Source organism: Silurus aristotelis, assembly GCF_946808225.1.
Source record: "Silurus aristotelis genome assembly, chromosome: 11".
In the NCBI taxonomy this organism is placed as follows: domain Eukaryota; kingdom Metazoa; phylum Chordata; class Actinopteri; order Siluriformes; family Siluridae; genus Silurus; species Silurus aristotelis.
Genome location: NC_139584.1, coordinates 752,576 through 764,960, shown reverse-complemented (window position 1 = coordinate 764,960; position 12,385 = coordinate 752,576). Strand labels below are relative to the sequence as shown.

The 12,385-nt window shown below is 44.5% G+C and overlaps 2 protein-coding genes and 1 long non-coding RNA gene across 3 annotated transcripts in view; 2 read left to right on the top strand and 1 right to left on the bottom strand.

The window, feature by feature from the left end:
- The window catches only part of LOC310733626 (N-acetyllactosaminide beta-1,3-N-acetylglucosaminyltransferase 3-like), a 6,218-nt gene extending 1,695 nt beyond the window's left edge, over positions 1 to 4,523 (top strand). The window contains exon 3 of the mRNA XM_083555039.1: positions 2,521 to 4,523. Coding sequence (XP_083411165.1) covers positions 2,521 to 3,683 — 1,163 coding nt within the window. The 3' untranslated portion in view covers positions 3,684 to 4,523. The remainder of the gene's footprint in view (positions 1 to 2,520) is intronic.
- Positions 1 to 12,385, top strand: part of LOC310733618 (N-acetyllactosaminide beta-1,3-N-acetylglucosaminyltransferase 3-like) — a 387,738-nt gene that overhangs the window by 362,398 nt on the left and 12,955 nt on the right. The gene's annotated exons all lie outside the window — the stretch shown is intronic.
- LOC310733687 lies at positions 3,889 to 5,071 on the bottom strand. Its single transcript, XR_014535854.1, has 2 exons — positions 4,198 to 5,071; positions 3,889 to 4,165 (listed from the first exon to the last, which is right to left on the bottom strand). It is a non-coding gene; the product is annotated as an uncharacterized lncRNA (long non-coding RNA).

Sequence of the window (12,385 nt, the reverse complement as noted above, 5' to 3'; positions counted from 1 at the left end):
GTACCAAATTTGTCCTTTTTAATTGCTGCTTGTTGACTTTAAATGACAGTATATTTATCCTATTAATGGCATTGAGCGAGTGACAAGACCTTTTTTACATCATTCTTGGGTTTCATACAGCAGGTGATGTCCAACATGCAATTCCACTGCGTTATTTAAAAAAATAGATATTTTTAAAATTATATATTTTTAACATTTAGAAGGACGTGTTTGAAACGTTCATGTTAATTTTTTTTACAACACAACTCGCTGCTTTGTTAGCATTTTTCAGACACCGTGACAAGTTATACACATTACTATCAGCATTGTCACGCGGCGCATATGAAGGCGGAGGCAGAAGTATAAGCCAGCGTTTTTATTACACAACAAGGCAGTGCCAACATAAAGCACAGGCAGAGCGGGATAAACCGGCAAACGGCAGTCCGTAACACAAATAATAATACAAATGATATCCACGGTGCGGGGTGTGGCGCGGAGGCAGCATAATCAAGACAAGCATAATCATAATTCATAATTATATCGATAGTAATTAGATTCAATCAGGATTATATATTTCCCTGGTCAACGTCGACTGGTGGAAGAGCTGAAAGGTAAAGATACAAATATATTCTTACATACATTCAGAAAAACAAATACAACAAAAGAAACGTCTCTTCCTTTGCCCCAGGTTTGATAAAACATGATAAATGCCAAATACATTAAAATATAAATTAATTTTGTTCTATAATTCGTACATAATGTAAAGCTGCTTTGTGATAGTCTATTGTGAAAAGTGCAATAGAAATGAAATTGAATTAAATAGAAATTCTGTCAGAAGTATCTGATGTAAGAGAGTCATCATCCTGAGTAACTGCCATCCATGTGGATTCGTCCTGTCAAACCTTTTGTAAAAAAGTGATAGTAGCTTTGTAATAAATTGTAGACAGAAAAAGACAAAAGACATATTTAAAACATTACTACATCACATGTATGTAATATTTAGGTGACAATGAAATGACCTTGAAACAACCTTGAATCAACCTTGAGTTCTGACAGGTTTTAGTACAGCTGGAGACTTTGCAATATATAGTTATAATATATCTTTATAATAAATATATTTTTGCTTTTATTTAAATTGTGTTTATTTGCTGAATTCAAAAAGAAATGAAATATGTCATTTGAGTGAAGGCAATGAACCTTATACATACCATCTGACCTAAAATGAAGAACAACATGTAATTGTTTGTGACAGTGTGATTGTTACAAGACACACACTTTATTCACAGTTTATCAGGCATGAAAACTTGGGGCGATCTTGAACACAGCAAATTACATGTCTGATGTAGAAGTAAATGTTTTCACTGTTGATCTGCTGCTCAAATTATTATTATTAATATTATTATTATCATTATTAATAAAATATTGTATTAAATATCTGTGAATTAGTTCAGTTGTTTTTTCATTTGACTAAACTAAACTAAAAAAGTCTTTTTCTGAAACATTTTTAGTCAAAACAATTTTTTTGCTGCATTTGCTGCAACTCTTGATTTCTGCACACGTTTTTCAGAGTAATTTTTGCGGAACACGAGCCCATGTGGTGTGTTAAACCACAGCAGTGTTAGAAATGATTACACAATAAAATTGAAAACAGAAAAAAGCACATGATTTATGAATTCTGGAATTTGGCCATTACGAATACTAGGAGCGACCAGGACTTTAAAATACGACCATGTGACACGTCTGATTGCACACACGATTAATTTATACCTTTATTAGCCCTTGTGTACATTTTGTGTGTGTTCTTTTTTTGTTAAATGTTTGAGTTTGGCTTTTGGTCTGTTATCTTTATTTTTCAGTTTTCCTTTGTGATCCTTCTGTGATGTGTTCATAGATGTTTGTATTGTAAATACACTTTTGCACAAGCATCTGTTTCGGCTTTATTTATGTAGCAAAAGTGTGTTTTTTAGAGTTATGTGTGACAAAGGGGAAAAGCTCAGAGAGCGACCGAAGCAGCTCGACAGGTCGGACATTCTCCTAATCTCACTCTGTGTCTGTAAAAGATCATGTAGGTGGGAACAACCCACTGCCTTTCTCATTTTGGAAATCATGCGGAATCCGGCTCTGAAAAGATGTTGCTCAACTTTCAGGTCCTTCATGAAGTTTTCCATCACTTTGCATCTGGTAATAAGGAGTTCTATAGGAATGGAAAATCACATCAGTAAGCAAAATACTCGTTTGAAGCAACACAACAATAAAAGTTCAGGAGCTAAGAAAAGCCTCGGAAGAGCCTCAATTCGTTTCTGCAATTATTTTCATGTTACAAACAAAGAACGTTGCAGAACCAACATAAAGCAAATAAATCACTCATTTGAATTGTTTCTGATTCATATGTTATGTATTTTTTTTTCTATACCAATTAGTTCATTTTGAATTCATTTAAAATTCAAATATCTGAGTCACATATTTCTATAGTCATGTCGCCTGACGTAATGGTTTTTCCGCTGAATAAAAACCTGAATTTTTTGTTATTCTTTTGTTTAGGCTGCAGGAGAAGGAGGTGGAAACTGGAGACGGCTGTTCTGATCTTCACGCTTACTCTGTTTGTGTTCATAATCCTCCAAAAAGACAAACAGAACGACAAATCACAAAACAAGCTTAGCAGAACAAAATCTAATTCAGAACCTCGGGCATCTCCAGATGTGCTCCCGAGTTCTTCCTACAAATGTGAGAGAAACTTGTCTGCATCAAACATCTCCGGCTTTTCCACTTTGCCGAAGCACACCCAAGACTTCCTGTTTTACCGCCACTGTCGGCATTTCCCCATGCTGCTCAACGTTCCCGGGAAGTGCGGTGGTCCTGAGAACTCTGCTGATGTTTTCCTGCTGCTGGTCATCAAAAGTTCTCCACCCAACTACGAAAGGCGAGAGGTTCTGCGCAAAACGTGGGCGTCCGAGAGACTTGAGAATGGTGTCTGGATCCGCACTGTGTTCTTATCTGGAACTACTGGACAGAGCTTTGAGAAGGAACGACTGAATAAACTCTTGGAGATGGAGAACCGTGAGAACCAGGACATTATTCAGTGGGATTTTGAAGATTCCTTTTATAACCTCACACTGAAGCAGGTCTTGTTCCTGGAGTGGATGGAGAAGTTCTGCCCAGATGTGCACTTTCTACTTAATGGAGATGATGACATTTTCGCCAACACAGACAACATGGTGCAGTATCTCAAAGGGTTAGATGATAATGATGGAAGTAAACACCTGTTTACTGGACACCTGATCCAGTATGTGGGGCCGATCCGAGAACCTGCCAGTAAATACTACATTCCTGTCCAAATCCAGGAATCAGACAGTTATCCTCCATACTGCGGAGGAGGCGGCTTTCTGTTGTCACATTTCACTTCTAGAATCATCTACAACATGTCTCACTCCATCACTCTGCTCCCCATAGATGATGTTTACATGGGAATGTGTCTGGAAAAAGCTGGACTTAAACCTGTTTCCCATATGGGAGTGAAGACAGCCGGACTGTACGTCCCATCTGACAAGCTGGACTCGTACGATCCGTGCTACTACCGTGAGGTTCTCCTGGTCCACAGGTTTCTTCCACACCAGATCTTTATTATGTGGCATGAAATTCATCAGGAAGATTTGGTTTGTGGAAGGAAAGGATTTTCTGACTTTGTCTCCAAGAAATTACGTTAATTGTCACACTTTCTGTACTGGTTTACTTCAGGCAAAATTGCACAATTTCAAAGACAGATGCAGTAACAGATCTCAGCAGTGCAGTGTTGCTACAAACACAAGAGGAACTGCGGCTCAGAAGAAAGGAACTTACTGTAGCAGTAGAAACAGTAAAATTAGAGGTCAGAAATCACCACAAAATTTTTAGCTCCAGCTGTTTATCTAAAAAAAACCTGAAATACTTCTGTTTAATCTATTGCAGCTGTTAACACTCGTTCCGTCGCCAGTCTTATTATATTCTATTTATTCAAGTGAATGAAACACAAATAAACAGTAATGTAACAAAAAAGCTGCAAAAGAAATGGTCTTGCAGAGCTGACACTGAAGACTCCTTCCAAAAAAAAATCGGTTTATCAATACTGTAGTGTGCGCTGTTCAAATCACTGTGTATATAAATGATAACCTATTAAACATAAACTTTCACTATCAGCAGTTCTGCTGTTCTAAAATAATCAACCTTTTCTTTTCTTCTGACCAATCACTAACCAGAACTAAATATATATAATTTATAATTTATTTGGGGTTATATTTATCAAAAACTTATTATTATAATTATTATTATTATTATTATTATTGGGGGGGTGGGGTTTGTTGTTTTTTTTTACAGTCCATGTTCAGTTCTCAGTAGCGGATCATATGTGTGTAGGTGGGAGGTGTGTTAAGGTGTGGCTTTTGTGTATAGAAAACACAAGATCTGTGTTTATACAGTATGCGTGTGTGTATAAATATGTCTTGATATTCTCAAAACCTAAATGAATGGATGTTCTGAACCTCAACACAATAAAGAACCCAATGTTTGGATGCCTGAGTTTCAATACAGTGTTCCAGGTCTTGGCCTAGCACCTTGATGTAGATACACTGCAGGTCAGGGATCTCACAGTGGATTGAACCCCAAGCTAAGCTGGTGTTGGATCTGTGGTGATCTCAGATGTTGAGTTATTTTATGAGTTGCTCAGTAGCTCCTGGTTTTATAACCATAATGACTGTAAAAGACAGTAGAAAGATCATCAGTCATAATCACACACTCCAGTGCTCATGTTAGTTCTCACTCTCCAGTGTTCTGTAGTGTTTAAAGACTATAATCACACTCTTGATGTCACCCAAATGCAGGGTAAAACATTGGCGTGTCTTCACCTTCTTCACCATAGTACTGACTGGTTCTGTATAAATATAAACTTTGCCACAAAGTGCATGATTTCAGTTGCATCTAAAGACTCACTCCCCACCTCTGAGGTGGTGTTGATGGAAAGAAGATTAACACACACTCACACTCACACAACCACAGACACACACTCCTGCTTCACCTCCCTGAATGGAAAATCTGAGCTAACATTGCATCACACCAAATATATGACTTATGTGTGAGGGCGTGTTTCGACACACACACATACACACACCTACACAATACACTTCAATCTTAGTTCAGGGATGCCACATTCCGTCATTCCTGTACACACATGCAAGTTTATGTGTGTGGGTGTGTATAGGTGTGTTTATATATATTCAAGTGTGTGTGTGTGTGTGTGTGTGTGTGTGTGTGTGTGTGTGTGTGTGTGACACTATACCAGGTCATATCACATGACTGTTTGCACCTCTATCACAGTTTGGTTCTTGAGCAGAGGTATGCATTTGTTAACACATCTTTGATGTGTGTAAAGATCAGTAATAAAGAAAAAAGTAAAAAGATATGTTAAAAATTCATATCATATCATATCATATATCATATCATATCATATTATATAGCCACTGAATGTCTAGAATCAACGTTCTGTTATACTCTCCCCTCAAAACCAAAATGATCAGGAACACCCTAAAACAGACCACTCGGAAATTAGAGTGTAAATGGCATCAAATCAAATTGAAAGTATTTTAAATACACACACACACACACACACACACACACACACACACACACACACACACACACACACACACACACACACACACACACAGTTAAAAATTGCTGTTGGTTTATGGCAGAATTTCAACAGTATAAACAGTATAATCATGTGTCAAAAGCAGTGAATTACTGTTTTATTGCTGTTGTAAAATGATGTAGAAACAATATAACAACATTTTACTGTATTTATTATTTAAAGGAAATTTATTATTTATAAATGTATTTATTATTTTAATAAAAAATTACTATCCAGTATTTTTGTAAACTGCAGTGAGGATGTGGGTGTTCACACGCTGAAATAATGTGTGTAATCAGTCAAAGATTTGATGCTGACTTGGCCTTATTTTCTATGAGGGAGAAGAAATATGCTGATCAGCAGCACTAAGAGATTTTCTAGAACTAACCCTAACCCTAGATTCTCCTTCCATGCTATTTGAAATACTGTCAATTTGGTTTGACTTCATTTATGTTCTAATTTTCAAGTGGTCTGTTTTAAGGTGCGCGTATGATCATTAGACCACTGTGCTAGTGTTCTGATCACATCACATTATCAACTTGTGCTGTAAATATCATGAACAGCAGCTACGCTAATTCCTCTCCACTGCTTCTTTTTCTCTCCCCATCCCGAGACACCCTGAGGTTCCTCCAGCTCCAGTCACCTCCCACCTTGTGACGATTATGGACCTTTGAAGAAGTAGATGCCGAACTCGCAAACATCCCAAACCATCTAGAGACGTACCAGTGCCATTTGGATCCCGCTACATGTTTGGAGTTTGACATTGGACCTCCTGGAGTGTTTAAAGGCTCTGGCATGGAGAAGCTGATGCTGGATCTGTGATGATCACAAATGCTGAGCGTATAAAACTAGGAGCTACTGACCATATAGACTGAATAAGACTGCAGAAAGAACATCACTTATAATCTTATACTCCAGTACTCATGTTAGTTCTCACTCTCCAGTGTTCTGTACTGTTGAAAGATTTATGATCAAACTCTTGATGTCACCCAAATGAGGATGGGTTCCCCTTTTGAGTCTGGTTCCTCTCAAGGTTTCTTCCTCATAACTTCTAAGGGAGTTTTTCCTTGCCACAGTCGCCACGGCTGCTCATCAGGGATAAATGCACACTATTCACCTTCACTGTTGATTTCTGTAAAGCTGCTTTGAGACAATGTCTGTTGTGAAGCTGACGTGAAAGTATGCTTAACACGGTAACGTGGTGAGGTTGAAATGCAATGACTGAGGCAGATTTTAAAAGAGATGAGATAATGATCTGAAATAAATTCTATGAGAATATCAGAGTCGGGCCCCTGGGGGTCTATAAATAATAATTAGTGGAATTGACTGACTGGACCTGCTTTAAACTTTAAATGTTTTATATTTGTGATTAGTCTTTCGTGTGACGCTCAGATTATTATTATAAATAGCTGTGACATTTAGACGGGGCTGGTGTATGTAACTATACCCAGGAGGACTCGCTTCATTTAATGCTACATATTCATTCGGTTTAATCCACGTTTCTGTCAAACACATTATTTTAAACTCCTGGTCGGTAATAATTTCGTTTATAGTCAGTGCTTTTGACATGAGAGATCTAATAGTTAACAATCCAATCTTTAGATCAGAGGTGCTGCTGTGCGTTCAGTCCTATTTAATTTAATGTTAATCAGGTTACTTAAACAGACTTTCTGAAAATTTCTATATTTTGGTTTCGCTCAGGGGACAGACACAGTCTCAATATGGTGGATCCTGAGTGACGACTCTGTGCAGCTAGCAGACGGTCGGTTTAGCCTGTCTGTCTGCTCCCTGGCCTTGGCTCTGGACAGTCACTTGTTAACTAGTGCTGTTCTGAGACTATGACCTATACTGCAAGAAATGAGAGCAGCACCTTCCCGAGTGGGATGGATACCATCCCGCCCTAACAGGCCAGCCTTGCCCTCAAAATTGTTACAATTATTTATGAAGCCCACATTGTTTTTGGAGCACCACTTGGACATCCAGCAGTTAAGCGATCATTACCTGCTGTAAGCTACATCACCACGTCTCATTGGGATGGGGCCAGAGCATATTACAGCATCAGGAATTGCCTTCGCTTATTTACACACCTCTATAATATTACTCTTAGTAACCCCTGACTGTCGAAGGCGTATATCATTAGCTCCTGTGTGAAAAACTATCGTAGAGAACCTGTGCTTTCCTAAAAACCTAAGCTGACCTGCTATGTCAGGTTTCTTATTTATCGTATCTAAGGGAGTATTTTCTTTGCCCCAGGTTTGATAAAACATGATAAATGCCAAATACATTAAAATATAAATTAATTTTGTTCTATAATTCATACATAATGTAAAGCTGCTTTGTGATAGTCTATTGTGAAAAGTGCAATAGAAATGAAATTGAATTAAATAGAAATTCTGTCAGAAGTATCTGATGTAAGAGAGTCATCATCCTGAGTAACTGCCATCCATGTGGATTCGTCCTGTCAAACCTTTTGTGAAAAAGTGATAGTAGCGTTGTAATAAATTGTAGACAGAAAAAGACAAAAGACATTGTGGGAGAGCTTGTCGGTGGGAAAGGAGGAACACCACAACAGGTCAGGGGTAAAGGCTATTCAGCCGTCTTTATTTTCTTTTACACAAAGTTTTGCTTTTCTGTACTGTGCTCACGCCGCACGTCTCTGGCACCCGTACGCACACACCCTCACACACACACACCCTCCTCCTTAAATGCCTCCTTTGATCACTGAAATAGAGAACACATGAGGTTAGATAGACTTCAGGTGAGGCAATTCCATACCTATCTTCTCTCGGCCCTGCCCTTCATTCACAAACCGGCGCTTGGCCCCGCCCCCGCTGCCACATACCCCCACCGCCCGATCCAGGTCGGGGAGCCGTCCGGCCGCCACCGACTCCCCCCCCTGACGTGAGAGGAAGTCGGCCACGACCAACTGCGTCCCCGGTCTGTGGACCACCTCGAACTTGAACGGCTGAAGCGCCAGATACCACCGCGTGATCCGAGCGTTGGCATCCTTCATGCGATGGAGCCACTGCAGCGGGACGTGGTCCGAACAGAGGGTGAAGGCCCGTCCCAACAGGTAGTATCGGAGGGTGAGGACCGCCCATTTTATGGCCAGGCACTCCCGCTCGATCGTACTGTACCGGCTCTCACGCACCGACAGCTTACGGCTGATGAACAGCACCGGTCGCTCCTCCCCCTCCACCACCTGAGACAACACAGCCCCCAACCCTCTGTCCGATGCATCAGTCTGCAAAAAAAAAGGAAGAGAAAAGTCAGGAGCATGTAAGAGCGGACCCCCGCAGAGTGTGGCTTTGACTCACGTAAAAGCCTGTTGGCACGGCTCCGACCACTGGACCGGATCTGGCGCTCCCTTTTTTAGTGAGATCGGTCAGCGGGCTGGCGATGTCCGAAAACCTAGGGATAAATCTCCTTTAATAACCCGCCAGCCCCAGGAACCGTCTCACCTCCTTTTTGGTCTTGGGTCTCGGACAGGTCGCAATCGCTGCCGTCTTATCAATTTGGGGACGCACCTGCCCGTGACCCAAGTGGAAACCCAGATACCATACTTCCACCCGCCCAATCGCACACTTCTTGGGGTTTGCCGTGAGCCCCTCCCGTCTCAAGGTCCCCAGGACCGCCCTGAGATGCTGTAAATGCCGCTGCCAATCATTGCTATAAATCACAATGTAATCTAAATAGGCAGCGGCGTACCCGTGATGCGGCCGGAGAATCCGGTCCATCAGACGTTGGAACGACGCCGGAGCCCCGAACAAACCAAACGATAGGGTGACGAATTGGTGCAAACCGAACGGAGTGGAAAAGGCCGTTTTTTCCCGGGACATTGGCGTCAAGGGGATCTGCCGATATCCCTTGGTTAAGTCCAGCGTCGAATAAAAGCGAGCCCCGCCTAACCGATCAAGGAGCTCATCGATGCGAGGCATCAGATACGCGTCGAATTTAGACACCGCGTTGACCTTTCGGTAGTCCACACAGAACCGGACCGACCCGTCGCTCTTGGGAACCAAGACCACCGGGCTGCTCCAGTCGCTGTGAGACTCCTCGACCACCCCCATGTCAAGCATCGCCTGAAGTTCTGCCCGAACCACCTCCTTTTTGTGTTCGGGCAGCCGGTACGGGCGACTGCGCACCACAGTACCGGGAGATGTCTCGATATGGTGCTCTATAAGGTTTGTCCGCCCGGGCAGGGGCGAGAACACATCCGCAAACTCGCGCTGTAATCTAGTGACCTGTGCTCTCTGCGACGGCGAGAGGTGGTCTCCACAGGGGACGGAGGCGGATTCTGCCGCGGCTTTGTTTTTTACCTCCGGTCCCAACTCCTCCCTCTCTGGCATCACCGTCGCTAAAGACACAGGCACCACCTCGCTCCATAATTTGAGGAGATTCAGGTGGTATACCTGGAGCGCCCCGCCCCTATCCGTGCGCCGTACCTCGTAGTCGACATCCCCCACCCGCCGTGTAACCTCAAAAGGCCCTTGCCACTTGGCGAGTAATTTTGAGCTTGACGTAGGCAGCAGAACGAGGACTTTATCCCCCGGTGAAAACTGACGAAGCCGTGCACCCTTGTCGTACAGCCGGGATTGCCGTTCCTGTGCCTGAAGCAAATTCTCCAATGTTAGTTGACCCAGTGTGTGGAGTTTTGCTCTCAGATCCAGAACGTACTGGATTTCATTATTCGCGTTTGAAGGCCCCTCCTCCCAATTTTCCCGGAGGACATCCAGCACTCCGCGCGGCTTACGGCCATTTAATAATTCAAACGGGGAGAACCCCGTGGAGGCTTGCGGGACCTCTCGTACTGCAAACAACAAGGGCTCGAGCCATTTATCCCAATTACGTGTGTCCCCGTGTACGAACTTCCGAATAATGTTTTTCAGGGTTCGATTAAAACGCTCTACCAGGCCGTCAGATTGTGGATGGTAGACACTGGTGCGGATCGATTTAATCCCCAACAATTCGTACAGTTCGCGAAGTGTTAGTGACATAAACGTCGTGCCTTGATCAGTCAGGATCTCTTTCGGGATCCCAACTCGGGAGATAATGCTGAAGAGCGCTTCCGCAACACTACGTGCGGAGATGTTGCGAAGGGGCACTGCTTCCGGATATCGCGTCACATAATCCACTATGACTAATACAAAGCGATGACCGCTGCCTGTGCTGCTCTGGCGTCCGCCCGACTCGCTGGAGGATAGCTCGCTTCAGCTCTTCGTACTCCAGCATCTGATCCGCCGGCAGCTGCTGGGCCGCGAGCTGGGCCTCCCCGGAAAGCAGCGGCAACAGGCGGAGAGCTCGTTCCATCCCGGTCCATTCTCCGGCGGCTGCCACCCACTCAAACAGTTTCAAAAAGGCCCCTGCATCGTCCTGCGGGCCCATCTTTGTCATCGGGATGATCGGCGGGGAGCGAGGGGGGGGGGTTTTCCGATGCCTCTTTCGAGCTCAGGGCGCTGCGGAACGCAGCTCGGTCCTCCGCCTGTGCTCGAACCACGGCCTCAAACCGCTGTTCCTGCTCGGCCCGTACCTGAAGGAGGGCCTGGTGCTGCGTCTGCTGGAGCTCAGCGATCGCTTTCACGAGCTCGGCCAGTGGAGAAGGCTCCGTCATTTTCCTGACCTGGGTCCCTTTTCCCGTTTATCTGAAGGTGGTTCCCGGGTTTCGGCACCACTGTGGGAGAGCTTGTTGGTGGGAAAGGAGGAACACCACAACAGGTCAGGGGTAAAGGCTATTCAGCCGTCTTTATTTTCTTTTACACAAAGTTTTGCTTTTCTGTACTGTGCTCACGCCGCACGTCTCTGGCACCCGTACGCACACACCCTCACACACACACACCCTCCTCCTTAAATGCCTCCTTTGATCACTGAAATAGAGAACACATGAGGTTAGATAGACTTCAGGTGAGGCAATTCCATACCTATCTTCTCTCGGCCCTGCCCTTCATTCACAAACCGGCGCTTGGCCCCGCCCCCGCTGCCACATACCCCCACCGCCCGATCCAGGTCGGGGAGCCGTCCGGCCGCCACCGACTCCCCCCCCTGACGTGAGAGGAAGTCGGCCACGACCAACTGCGTCCCCGGTCTGTGGACCACCTCGAACTTGAACGGCTGAAGCGCCAGATACCACCGCGTGATCCGAGCGTTGGCATCCTTCATGCGATGGAGCCACTGCAGCGGGGCGTGGTCCGAACAGAGGGTGAAGGCCCGTCCCAACAGGTAGTATCGGAGGGTGAGGACCGCCCATTTTATGGCCAGGCACTCCCGCTCGATCGTACTGTACCGGCTCTCACGCACCGACAGCTTACGGCTGATGAACAGCACCGGTCGCTCCTCCCCCTCCACCACCTGAGACAACACAGCCCCCAACCCTCTGTCCGATGCATCAGTCTGCAAAAAAAAAGGAAGAGAAAAGTCAGGAGCATGTAAGAGCGGACCCCCGCAGAGTGTGGCTTTGACTCACGTAAAAGCCTGTTGGCACGGCTCCGACCACTGGACCGGATCTGGCGCTCCCTTTTTTAGTGAGATCGGTCAGCGGGCTGGCGATGTCCGAAAACCTAGGGATAAATCTCCTATAATAACCCGCCAGCCCCAGGAACCGTCTCACCTCCTTTTTGGTCTTGGGTCTCGGACAGGTCGCAATCGCTGCCGTCTTATCAATTTGGGGACGCACCTGCCCGTGACCCAAGTGGAAACCCAGATACCATACTTCCACCCGCCCAATCGCACACTTCTTGGGGTTTGCCGTGA